We start from the raw sequence: 14,205 nt of genomic DNA, 5'->3' as shown, positions 1-14,205 counted from the left end.
AGAAGCTCCTCCTCGACCACCGCCGGACTTCCGTCGGACCACCACTTGAGGCCCTTACCACCGCCGGACCACCGCCTGACGTCCTTGCTCCGCCGGACCACCACCTGAGGCCCTGAGTTCCGCCGGACCACCACTTGAGGCCCTTACCTCCGCCAGACCACTGCCTAACGTCATTGCTCCGCCGAACCACGACCTGAGGCCCTGAGCTCCGCCTGACCACAACTTGAGGCCCTCACCTCCGCCGGACCATTGCTTGATGTTGTTGCTCCGCTGGACCACCACCTGAGGCCCTGAGCTCCACCGGACCACCACTTGAGGCCCTTACCTCCGCCGGAGCAACGACGACCGTCAGACCACCACTTGAGGCCCTTATCTCCGCCGGACCATTGCCTGACGTCGTTGCTCCGCCGGACCATCGTCTAACGTCGTTGCTCCGCCGGACCACCACCTGAGGCCTTGAGTTCTGCCGGACCACCACTTGAGGCCCTTACCTCCATCGGACCACCGCCAGACATCGTTGCTCCGTCAGACCACCACCTGAGGCTCTGGGCTCCTCTGGACCACCACTTGAGGCCCGGACTTCCGCCGGATCACCACTTGACGCCTGGACTTCTGCCAGACCACCACCTGAGGCCCTGAGCTCCTTCAGACCACCACTTGAGGCCCGATTTTTTGCCAGACCACCACCTGAGGCCCGGACTTCTGCTGGACCATCACCTGAGGCCCGGACATCTGTTAAGTCATCACCTGATGCCTAGAGTTCTCCCGAATACCGTCCTTCTACTACGGTCTTTCGGACCCATGTCTCCTGCCGACAACAGTCCTTCTTACCTCCGTCGCCTACTATGGTCCTTCCGATCTCAATCACCAGACAACGGACTTTCAGACACTGGTCTCCTGTCGACTACGGTCCTTTCGACCTCCGTCGCCTAATATGGTCATTCCGACCTCCATCACTAGGCAACAGTCTTTCTGACCCCGATTTCCTACCTACTACGGTCTTTCAGACCTTGTCTCGTGCCGACTATGACCCTTTCAACCAAAAAAACATGTCTATGTTGATTATTGTAACTCCCAACATGTAATGCGCTCTATATGATGTACATTTGTACCATCAAACCAAGGTCTTCTCCCTAAGAAGGGACTCATTTATAATCAACTGCAAATACTAGTGGATTCTTTCAAATTGGGCTAGGCCCCATGGTTTTTTCCCCATTTTAGGGGTTTCCACATAAAAAACTCTAGTATCTCTTATGAACGTTAAACCCTCTCTCTTATCTACTTGTGTGCTGGATCTTCGTACAACGCTAAGACATTAAACTATATATTTCTCTACCGCCGCAAATACTCCAGGACGCTACAAGAAGGAATATTCATTTCTCGAGTAAAGCAAAGTAAATAACCCATCAAATGCATCTAGTATGTCCAAGCAAAAGATGCATACAGCAAAATATATCATCTTCAAAGTTAAAAGCTAAAAAAGGATGCGGATTATACCTGAAACTGAAAAGAACGCAAATTATGCCTAAAAAGTAAAATAAGTTCACATTTTATAATTTTGCAATCTCAGCATTGCTTGTACAAGTATCATTACTGGAAAATGAGAAGACATTTTCTAAAGTTTGAAGATCTTTCACACAACTGCACTGAGTTCTTAGAATCTTTTAATATTCAAATTCATAGGTTTGCAAAAGTAAACCAGTAAAAACATAAAACTCTTGTGATAATAAATAGTTCCCATATGATGCATTAAAGGAAGGGTAAGAAATGCTACATATTTGAGGAGTTCGTTGTAAGAGAGTATATTCATCTTGCAAGCAATTTCCCTGAAAGCTGGACCTGCGAGCATATGTTCCAAAAATAATCACATTCTACCAAGAAAAAAATTGTAAAGAATTTCCAAATCAAATTTTCATAGAGGCACAGTACCTTGGAAGATACTTTAAACATGATGGTATATTTCCAACCAAAAAGTTGTATGAAAAATCCCCAATCTTTAACCGTGGAAAATGGCAAAAATGTGTGTCATTGCCATTATTGTGGAGCATCGACCTAAACAAAAGAAAATCCTATTGCATTTAATCATATATTTTCAAAACAAAAACCCAAAATTTGCATTTTTTTTTCTACATAAATAGATGTATTGAAGTAAGTAATGCAGGTTTGATGGTGAGGAGAGAAGCTGTTACAAGTTATGCAATCGGCAGGTGCAAACTGAGCTAATATCTCCTGGTATTGGTCCAATTAGTCGGTTTCTATCCAGCCGCAGCTCAACAAGATTCAACAGTTTACCAAACTCAGCAGGAATATAGCCTGTTAGACCATTGTAATGGAGGTTTCTGTGGATAGATCAACAAACAAAATCACAAAATAAAATTTGGCAAGCAAGAATCAGTTCAATAGTAAGTTAACGAAACATTTGTTTCTACATTTTTGTGATGCTAGTCAAGTTTCCTAGCTCAGTAGGAATAGGACCGGAAAGGCGGTTCACACTCAAATCCAACACTGCAAGGTTCTTCAACATACCAATTTGTTTAGGTATCGTGCCAAAAAACAGATTATTATTCAAAATTCTGCAAAATAAGCGTCAGCAGTCTATCAGTTCCCAATTTCACAATATAGATACTTTTAAAATGTTAAATTTTGAAGAAAATGTACCGCATACATTTCTTGTAAGGAGCTCAACAGTGCAAGTTCTGGTGAAATAAATCCTTTTAGAGATGATCTTGAAAGATTTCTGCAACGTGTAAATCCCAATATTATACTTAAATGGTCTACCAACAAAAGCAAAAAAATGATATCTTAATAAAACACGCCATAGTAGTCTAAAAACAACCTTATGATGCCAAAACATAATCACATCAAATCCCCTCGAAAAATTTTCCAATACATAAATCAATTCATCTAATATATAGATCTGCAAGAAAACAAAGGCAAACTCTGGGCATTGCTTACAAAGTAACCACATGATTCTGAGCCTTAGAACAAACCACACCAAACCAACTGCAGGGTTCTCCAGCAAGTGTATTCCAATCGGAAAGAACAGCAAGTGGGTCTTCTAATATATCTCTCTTCAAAGCCATAAGCGCAGAAACTACCCAAATGTCATGAAAAGCACACTCAAAATAAAATTCCAAATGCCAACTTCAACCACAAATTTGCAAAAACAATCAGATCCTGAGATTTATAAGTAGAACGGAAAAGTACCCTCTTCATGTAGCAAGGATTCGGAGGGAAAGAAAAAAACGCCACCATGGATGGCCAAGAGGACAAGAAACTGAAGCCCTGTTGACCTCATCTTTACTTCTGAATCCTTTATAACCAGCGGATCTCTCAAAATTAAAAGAAAATTTTCAAGATATCTTGCATAAGAGATGTTTTCAAATCAAAGTAAACAAGAAATGTTCTTCGAGACTGGACCGGAATGCACGAACTGTGCACCTCGAGCAGCAGCTGCAGCACAGGGAGAGAAGACGTGCATGATGAAGAAGCCATGGCCGCTAAGGCAAGCCATTAAATGATTTATACCTTTATCCTTCTTTAATTTGAATAAAGGATAAAGATTTTTTTTTTTTTTTCCTCTGTTACCTCGAAATGATCACAATAGGCGAAGTAGAACACACTCCACTGCTCCACTTCAAGTCTTCAAGCATCCCGCTTAAGAGATTCCCCTTTTATATTTTTATTTTTTCTTTTTTAGTCATTATCACATCAGAATATAAATTTAGCTTTTCCACTATTATATATAGGTTAATTAAAAAAGTGTTTAATTGAAGCTTAATTAAATAAAAATATGATTTAAATTAAAAAAAAACAAAAATATAAAACCATTTTACATTTTTATCAAAATTTTAAGAATATGTAAATAAATTTTTTTTTTTTTGAAAACGCAAATCTATTCTATGTTTCCTCAAGAAAATAAGAATAAGCTTTATGATTTCTTAAGAAAATGTGAAATAGAATGGTGTTTTTTTTTTTCAAAATTATAATTTATTGAACATTTGATAAATATCTCACACTTTATTATAATCAATTTTTAAAATTTTTCTATATATTTCATATTTATCAAATATGTAGCAAATATAACTTTGAAATTTTTTAAAAAACAAGGGTTTATTTCACTTTTTCTTAAGGAAACTCTAAAACAAATTAACTTTTTTTAAAAAAAGAAAGGGAAACAGAATTACATTTTCCCTAGAAAATATAAATTTCTTTTTCATTTTATTAAGAAAATACAATTTTTTTAGCTTTTTAAAAAGAATAATAAAAACATAAAATCATTTAAAATTTTTTAAAAAATGCAAAATAAGTTTATTCATTTTTTTTAATCACACTTCTTTTAGTTAATTAATATTTAATTTAACTCCTTAAAATTTTGCCTTATATAATTTAATTATATGTTAATCAAAATACATGTTGATAAACTAATAAATAATATAAATTAATTAATATTTAATATATTTTATTTTTTAAAATCAAATTTTAATATTATTAAATAGATGGCGGATAAATTAGTTGGAACTGATTTTGACAATTTATTTATTTTTATTTTATTATTCAGATTAGAATTAGGTCATAATTTATTCGGAAACTAACACTCACAAATATTGAAGGTTGATCGACCTTGACCATGTTGAAATTTAGGCGTCATATCTGACAAGTAGGTCCAATAAATTTATGTATTTATTTATTACACCGGCGCAGGCTTCTTGCCCCTTGGGTATTGGCTACATTCTAAGCAACAGCGACAATTACTCCTGTAGGGTAAGGGTCATACTGTCATACCAACCAAACCTTTCACAATTGCCTATGGATGATAGTCCTTATGGCTCCCACACTATTTAATTGTTTCGAGATTTTAATATTCTCTCTCCAATATGTCGTATTAAAGCACATCTTATTGGTACCAACCTAATAATTTCTATTTTTGTTCGATGTGAATCTTGACAACTATATCTCAACAACAAGGGAAACTATTTTAGGTGGAGTTCGAACGGGAAGAATTGATATGTCCTCTAAAAATTATCTTGATCGGGCACAAATCTCGATACAAAATCTAGCTGGAAACTTCAAAAATTAAATTCAGGATCACCTGAACTCTGATTTTAGCAAATTTATAGTCAAATTGAGCGTCTCAGAAATACGAACCCAACGACACCAAATTCAACTTGATCCGAGCCCAAATGAGTACAAATCAAGGACTTAAAGCTTTGTTGGAAGGTTCAAATCACAATTTGTGTTACCAAACGGTCTCCGAATTTGACGAGCTTATATTCGAATCGAGCATCTCAACGAGATGAATCCAACAAGCCCAAGATTGCCGAATTCCGACATCAATAAAGCCTTCAAATGTCTGACGAACGGTGCATGATCAAGGGATTCAATATCGGCCGTCCATCCGACCACTCCCCATTTACCCTTGATCTCTCACCTATTTACATGTCATGCTACTCCAGAAATCTATAAATAGGCCCTCATTTCTCTTGAAAGGGGACCGAAGCAGGAGGGAAGCAAGAAGAGAAGAGGAGAAGAGAAGGAGGAAGCTCCTCCTTGACCACCGTTGGAGTTTCGTCAGACCTTCGTCGGACCACCGTCTGATTTCGTTGCTCCGCCAGACCACCACTTGAGGCCCTCACTTCCTCCAGACCTCTGCCCAACACCGTTTCTCTGCCGGACCACCACTTGAGGCCCTCACCTCTGCCGGGCCACCGCCTGACGTCGTTGCTCCGCCGGACCACCACTTGAGGCCTTGTGCTCCACTAGGCCGCCACTTGTAGCCCGGACTTCTGCCGGACCACCACCTGAGGCCCGGACTTCTACCTAACCACCACTCGAGGCCCGGACTTCTGATGGGCCACCACTTGACACCTAGAGTTCTACAAGAGTACCGCCCTACTACAATGGTCTTTCTGACCCAATCTCTTGCCGACTACGGTCCTTATGACCTCCATCGCATACTATGGTTCTTCTGCCCTCCACCAACAGACAACAGTCTTTCTGACCCCACTCTCATGCCAACTACGGCCCTTATGACCTCCTTCGCCTACTATGGTCCTTCCGACCACCATCAACAGACAACGGTCCTTCTGACCTCGGTCTCCTGCCGACTACGGTCCTTCTGACCTCCGTCACATACTATGGTCCTTCCGACCTCCATCAACAGACAACGGTCCTTCTGACCCCGGTCTCCTGCTGACTACGATCCTTCTGACCTCCGTCACCTACTATGGTCCATCCGATCTCCATCACTAGACAACGATTTTTCTGACCCCGGTCTTCTGCCAACAACAGTCTCTCAGTCCCCTGTATCATGCCGACTATGGCCATTCAAACCAAACAAAAATATCTATGTTGATTATTGTAACTCCCACCATGTAATGTGCTCTATATGATGTACATTTGTGACATCAAGCTAAGGCCTTCTTCCAAGAAAGGGTCTCATTTGTAATCGACTGCAAATACTAGTGGATTCATTCAAACTGGGCCAGGCCCCATGGTTTTTCCCCCTTTTCAGGGGTTTCCACGTAAAAACTCTTGTGTCTCTTATGAATGATATACCCTCTCACTTATCTAATTGTGTGCTGGATCTTCGTACAATAATAAGACGTTAAACTATATATTTCTCTACAACCGCGAATATTCCAGGACACAACAAGAATCATTTGGGCATATTAGTATATACAATATATACATATTTATGCACAGTGTATACACTCACAGTCTGGATTGTTCTTGTTGTCCGAACTCCGCACAAAATAATTTCTTCAACAACATCAATACTAAGCTTTTATTACATTAAATGGGATCGGCTCATGAGTGAAAGCAGGAAGGGTTTTGCTCATTTTAATTTAAAAAATAAATAAATATTTTCATTATTTTGTTCATCTTCAATAATTGTAGTTGTCTAAATTCTAAGAATTTTTTTTTCTATTTCATATATAAGATTATACAATTTACAATAATATTTTATTCATCTTTAAAAGAGAGATTAGTTCTGCAACTGAGCTGTCTACATAAGTATTTTTTCTCTATTGTCTCATATTAAGAGTCAAATTTTCCTTTAAATATAGTAAAAAATGACATTTTTAATATTTTCTAATTAACCAAGTCTTCTTAATACAATGAATTCTCAATAAAGTTTTTTCTTAAGAGCAAAAATTTATGATTGTAGGACAGGTTTTCAATTACAAAAATTGGTGAAATTTTTAATGTAAGATATTGAATATATATTAATGAAAAATTTAACAGAATTTAGTTGTTGATCTTCTAAAAAGTTTGAATTAGCGGTGAAATTTTGTTACTTGATGGTATATGTGCAATAATTAAATTTAAATTAAAGGGGAATTCTAATGAAAGCCTTAATCAACTAAGTACACAAAGATTTGAAATGGTATGTATTAAGAGTTCCCCTATCCCCAATTCTAGAAAGATTATTATGTGTGGAGTTCGAATACAGAGAACCATTCGGTTTTGTGATTGAGAACAATAAAAGTATAGTTAATGTCAACCACTGCATTTTTACTGTTCATTGCCGCGCTTTTATTATTCACTGTCACAAAACCGACGAGTTCTATGGGTCCGGACTCCGCACGTAATAATCTCTCTCAATTCTAGGATCTAATTTGAGCATATTGGACGTAGGAATTGAAGGAGTATTTATTTTAAAAAAAGTATTTACTATTTAGCACTACTATGAAGAGAGTTTTAGTAATGTTTAGCGGTAAAAAAGGCTTTTAAATTAATTTTAACCATGAAAAACTGAAACAATCAATATCATAAGGGCGAATTATTGCGTCTGGTCACCTGACATCCGGACAATCAATTCAGATGCGCCACGTCACTCAAATACAGTGGGTCACGATATATTTTGCTAACGTGACACGTCTGGATTGGTGTCCAGACGAATCCGGACACCGTAAGAAATAATTTGCCTATCATAAGAGGCCAAGTATTTCATCTTTAACAATGTATCGAAAGGATGATTACTTCTGCAGATAACGTGACAATAATTTGAAATTTAAACTAATTAATTAGTTTAGCCATATATGTAATGTGTATGTATTTATCAGCAATATAAATATGTATTAACTACATAAAAGCAATAATTTTTCATGATTATGAATAAAATACAAGTAGTAATTATTAATTATTAAAAAAAATTAGAATTTTTCGCAAGTATAGATATAACTACAAATTTAGATACATCAATAAATAAAATATAAGTTAGTAAAAAAAATCAACCTCATTGTAACTTGTAAGTGACTGAAGACATTTCATCTTTAATAATTGATAAATATTCATTAAATCAAATAAAATAAGTGGAATTATAATTAAAACATAATCAATCATTATAATTAATGATATTTATCATGAGAAATATGATAGTCTAATAAAAAAATTAAGATAATTTTGACCTTATAAAAATTTAGAATTCAAATTTCTTGAACTATGATCTATTGATTGAGAGTATATTTGAAAGTTTTTGATATAATATTTATATTAAATATTTTATACTAATTGGTATACACAATTAATACACATAGTGCCTATAATAATCTCCAAAGATGGAGCCATATTAATAAATTTAAGCATTAAACACCTAAGTCAGCATTGGTCACTCTATTAATTGTGAGGAAGCTCTATCTCTAAATGGTGACATAGGAGTGTAAATGAGTCGAGTCCAGTATCTGTATAATTGAGCTAAATTTATTTAGTTTTTACTGAGCTCGAGCTCTACTCATTGAAAAAATAAATCTTTTTTCTAAACTGATTCAAATTGTGAGGAGTATCCATTCGAATAATCTATTAATAATAGTACTTATTTGTAGTAGTCGATAAATATATTCAACTGGTTGTTACTCATAAGTAAAAATTGTCGTCGACCGTTCAATTAAAGGTACTTGCCACTATTTGCCAAATAAATTCATCGTTTTTCTACTACATATTGTAATTATTTCACTGCATGAAAAGCACTAATTTTAAACAGAAATAAATTTGTCAGAAATTTCAACAAATTTTTGGTTGAATATTTCGGACAGATTATCAACGGATTTTTTGATAGGATTTCCAACATTTATTTTTTGCGGATTTCCAACGGAATTTAAAATTTCTTTAAAATAATTAAAATAACTATTTATGATTGTTCATTTTATTAAAGTAAATTACAAAGGAACAATCATGTTAGGTGTTTGTTTTTATTTTTTGGCTTGGTGTTCTCTCGGATATATTGCTTTGTGGCTTCGCTTTGTGGCCTTGGTTGGCTAGGTGGTGTTCGGTATATTGGGTTGTTTTGTTCTGAATGGGTGATTGGATTTTGATTGGTGGGCGTGGGCTTTCGTTTTTTGATGGGTATTTGGGATTTTGTTGGTGTGGTTGGATTTTTTTGCAATTATGTTGGCTAGTTGGCTTCATGCATGGCTTGATTGGTGTTTTTCAAGGTTGGACTACTCTATCTTTGTGATCTTGTTTGGTTTTGGGGCTTCTTGACGATGTATCCTCTGCCTCCAATGGATGGTCCAAGCTTAGCCTTTGGGTGGTGATCTGAGTCCGACTAACTTAAGAGCCTTTATTTGCTCTCATTTTGGATTATTTTTCTCTTCCAATTGCTTTGCATTCTACTGCTTTTTGTGATATTTTAAGCTTTGTAATTTTGTTTTTTGATCTCCTTTGGCCTATGTTGTATGTCATTTCTCATCTTTGGAATAAAATAGCATTTTGGTTATAAAGAAATATCTTACGAAGGAACGGGGTTCGACATTCGCCACATGAGGGTTAGCTAATAATTTTTTTAAAAAAATTTCTAGCAATTATTTCCGCCGGCGGGTTTTGTTCACCCGATATTTGTTTTCTTACACATGTTTGATTGGTGTAAATTTTTCCGTCTGAATTCCGCTTGAAATACTACTAACTTCGTATTTTAGTCATTTTCCGATGGTAAATGACCGTCCTAAAAAATCATTTTTCTAGTGATGTTTAAGCTACTCATAGCAAGTAAGATAATCATAGTCGATCACATGGTCTACAACAAACAATAAACCAACTACTCTTATGATGGCATTCAAATTGACCCATAAATAATAAGTGTCTAAATGTGAAACGACAATCATGAAAGATTATAGAAAAAAAATCTCATTATTAAGATAAAAAAAATTCACCTAAGAGATTAGTAGATTGAGTCTTCGTTGCAACATCTTTTGACCATTATTTTTTTATTACTTTAAAAAAAATATGCTAAAAAATTAAAAATCTACCGTAAAAAACAGTAATATACATGTCCAAAATAAAACCTCAATCTAATTTTGTTTCCGTTATCACCTCTCCAATTACCTATTAGTCACAATGCACACAAAATTTTTTTCATAATATCAAAGCTTCTTCATTTATTGATAAACACTAAATTTTTTAACCCAGAGATAAAAAATTATTCTCAAATATCTTCTTCTACTCGCACAAAACTTTCCCTTTTACCTCTCGTACTTAGTTTTGCTTCCACGTCTCTGAACTTTCTCACTTCCATGAGATTTGTTTGGTAGTGTAGAGCAACCAAATGCCTTAGCTTCAAAGAAAAGAACAGTGTTAAGTGTTGAAATTCAGTTGAGAGAACCCACTCATACTTCACATGCAAGCAATACGTTAAAAGAATTTTTCTAAATCAGAAGGTGGATACCAAATCATGCATCAAAATAAGCTTCTTTTAATAAAAGAGAAATTATTCTCCGTGGTCACCAAATTGTTCGGAGACGAATCATGATACGCCACGTCACCTAGTACATAGCATCGATACACAGTAAAAAAGTAACGTGTCGAGTCCTGATTTGCCTCCAAATACGTCCAGTGGCCGCATAAAATAATTTCTTTGGAATAATACATCTTTTTAATTATGTTGATTATAGAGCTTAAAGAAGGGGCTACATGTTAATTTCCTTAAGAAAAAAACTTATATTTTTTGACAATTTTAATTGGTGAACAAAATTAAGATACAGTGTTATAAGAAATATACGATATGCATAGTAGCAAAAGAAAAATAAATAAATAATTTAAAATTAATCAATTCGAATAAAAAAGAAGGCCAATATTGATTTTTCTTCCATAATAAAGAGAACATCTTAAAAAATCTCAATAGTACTCCACTATATCAATCGAAAGAGATTTTAATTATAAAATTTTAAGCTCCGTTTGGGACAGCTTATATTTTTAAAAGCTCGATTTTTAACCAATGTTTTAAACGAACTTTTCAAAAAAAAAATAGTTTTTAAAAGAAAGTTTTGAAAAAGCTATAATAAAGCTGTCATTCAAATAATATTAAAGCTGTCATTCAAATATATATTATTTTTTATTGATTATTTTTTCTAACATAAAAAAAATTGCCCCAAATAGAATCTTAATTGAAAGAAAATTATTGATATTAGCTATCTCATAATTATTTTATAGATCAGATAAAATAGTTTTGTAATTATCATAATTAAAAAACAACCAAATGAAGTAACCAATCACTTTTTTTAATATATTGTTTTGCAAAAACTTTTTTTTTTTATGAAAAAAATCATAATTAAAAAATAGTTAGAATGAGCTAAAATTTTTTGCATCTGCTTTGATATTAGTATAATACATATAGATTACACTCAATTTAAAGCATATTCAAAGATTTTGAAGTCTAATATGGCTAAGATTTAGACTTCGTTTGTAACAGCTTTATTAATACTTCAAACTGCTTTAAGAAGAAGTAAGAAAGTCTTTCCATGCATAGCCTTAATTAGGATATCTAATAGATTTTTTTTTTCTTTATTTTCTCTTATGCATCACTTTCTTAGAAGGAGAAAGAAACATCCATACTTCTCTATTGGTACACCAACGACCATTGCCTTCGATTTTTTGTAATAGTTTCTTATTACAAAATAAAAAGAAAATAAATAAATAAAACAAGTGTCATAGAATTAAAAAAAAAAATTAATAAGAAAATGTTTTAAAAAAGTGTCCCAGAAAATCTAAAATCCTATGATTTCAGGCACGTGTTTGACTTGAACTGGGCTAAATCTAATACGTTTGGCATTTGGGCCTAGTCTAAGAGGGTATCCCCTCTGATCTTATTGCATGACACATGTGATCCCTAAACACTAAAATAATTAATGCGTGCATAAGTGTCCAATTCATGAGTTGTCAGCAGTGTTATTTTACTTTCATGGAGATGAACAAATTCATATCAAAATTTTGAACTATTATATGCTGGTAATAAAATATAACCTAACCCAAAATATCATTATAGTTTATTTGATTGATGAATCTCCTACTCAGAATTTGTTCTCCCTTTCGCGTGCTCTGCTAGGGTTCGTTCTTTGGGGGCCACCGGCCTTCCCGGCCGCTTCTGGCTAATATTGTCCAGGTTCCTATGGTTTTTCTTCCTTTGTCGTTTCCTTTTTTTTTTTGTCTGTTCTTTTTGCGATCTGTCTTCTCTGTCCGTGCTCCGGTCGGCATGGCGGTTAACCGTGTGAAGGATCCTGATTTCCTTGATGGTAAGTCTTCTTCGCAATCTTTTCTTGAGGCGCTTTCTGCTAGTTCATCATCGCCTACTTTTCCCAACCTTAAAGCCTTCATTCACCGTGGTTTACCATCTCTTTGGGTTTCTGAGGAGGAGGTGCCCGCTTTGGCGGCGCCTTTCGAGTTTTTAGGGTAATGAATTTTCTAACGGTAATTCTTGTGCGGATGTTGAGGCTAATTCAGGTGTTAGGTCTGGGGATGGTAGCTCTTCTGGGGTGGTGGATGTGGCTGTTTCGATTTTGCAAGGCTCTATTCGTACTGTGAATTGTATGGACATTCCTATTTCTGTTATGTCTAACATCGAATTAAAAGCTCATCTGGATTGGTCATCAAATAGATCGATTTTGATTCAAAATGATTGGCTGGATATGAATGAGAAAATCTCAACTTCTTGTGAGGTTGTTGCGGATGATTTGAGTGGAAACGTGGATGATTAATTTATTCTCTTTGGTTTTGGCAAAAAACGATCTAAGAAGAAATAGCTTTTGGGTTGCCATCTTCGTTTTGTTTGCTGTGGGTTTTCTTGCGCTTTGGACAATGATGAGATAGCTCTCTGCTTATCACATTGTTGGTCATGGCTTGTTGGCAACCTTGGTGGTAAGCCTTCGCTTGGTGGTTGCCTTGGCTGCTGATCTTCTGTGTTTGTCACCAATTGATGACCCTGCCTGGCTGCGGGGTCATTGCAAGGAGCTGCTAACCTGAGTTCGCTTTTGGATCTCCCTCTGCATCCTTAACTGTCTTTTCTTGTTCTTCTTTTGATTTCTAGGCCTTTATCTGATGTTCTTTTATTTTCAGATCATCTTGTACTGTTTTATGCCTTTTTTAGATTTTTTTTTTTTGAAAAAAAATGATGAATCTCCTATTCATAAGTCCATTATGCTTGTGCAATTAAAAGCTTAGACATGATAACTTTTATTTGTCAACTTAAGACATTAATGATTGCCAATATACTATTGCCAGGTCACCACTATTGCTCGTTGATTAGTTATCCAACCAAGCTGTGAACCGAGCTGATTGATTGGCTCGGCCTAAGGGAAGAGTGGGGTTCAATTTTAGATCAAATAAAAAAACAATTGATGTAGTCATTATCAAAAGAAATCTAATATTATGCTATCATATATTTTAATCTTCAAAGACAAATTGATATGATTAATGAGGGTTCAAAGATATATTTGAGTAAATGCTTGAATAAGGTTTAAATAAGATACAAACAAAACTTTAATGTTTTGAAGGTTGTTTAAATATTACTAAATCATGAGTTGAATAGATAATGATGACTCAATGAATAGAACAATTATTTTAAAAAATTGAGCAAATAATGTTCAATCATTGTTCAAAGATCATTAAAATAGTTTAATTATCATTTAATGACAAATTTGATTAGAAGATGACTCTAACATTACAACTAGTGTGAACACTCAAATCTAATGAAGCTTATTTTCAATCCTAATAGTAAAAAAAAAAAAAAATATTACTAACCTTTGAAGTTAATAATAGGAAAAACTATTCTGTATGGACACTGGATGGCATCCAGAGACCAACCAGAAGACTTCACGTCACTTTTTTATTAGGTATTGAGTGACGTGACGCATTTTGGTTGGTATTCGGACCATCTAATGTCTGCGCAGAATAATTTCTCTAATAATAGAGCAAGATTCTCACATTAATTTT

General features: G+C 35.1%; 1 protein-coding gene across 2 annotated transcripts in view; it reads right to left on the bottom strand.

Moving 5' to 3' along the window:
* LOC110102955 (probable LRR receptor-like serine/threonine-protein kinase At1g63430) overlaps positions 1-3,618 on the bottom strand; it is a 29,206-nt gene extending 25,588 nt beyond the window's left edge. The window contains exons 1-7 of one of the 2 annotated variants that reach the window (XM_020831478.2): positions 3,208-3,618; positions 2,956-3,094; positions 2,666-2,737; positions 2,430-2,573; positions 2,190-2,339; positions 1,930-2,052; positions 1,775-1,839 (exon numbers count right to left, since the gene is read on the bottom strand). In XM_020831478.2, the coding sequence (XP_020687137.2) occupies positions 1,775-1,839; positions 1,930-2,052; positions 2,190-2,339; positions 2,430-2,573; positions 2,666-2,737; positions 2,956-3,094; positions 3,208-3,298 (784 nt within the window). In that variant the 5' untranslated portion in view covers positions 3,299-3,618. Of the gene's footprint in view, positions 1-1,774; positions 1,840-1,929; positions 2,053-2,189; positions 2,340-2,429; positions 2,574-2,658; positions 2,738-2,955; positions 3,095-3,207 lie in introns of those variants that run through there. The other variant, XM_028695407.1, reaches the window with a different exon arrangement.
* Positions 3,619-14,205: the final 10,587 nt, after the last annotated feature.

Source organism: Dendrobium catenatum, unplaced genomic scaffold, assembly GCF_001605985.2.
Source record: "Dendrobium catenatum unplaced genomic scaffold, ASM160598v2 fragScaff_scaffold_631, whole genome shotgun sequence".
In the NCBI taxonomy this organism is placed as follows: Eukaryota; Viridiplantae; Streptophyta; class Magnoliopsida; order Asparagales; family Orchidaceae; genus Dendrobium; species Dendrobium catenatum.
The sequence above is the reverse complement of the archived record's forward strand: the minus strand, read 5'-3'. Positions and strand labels throughout refer to the sequence as shown.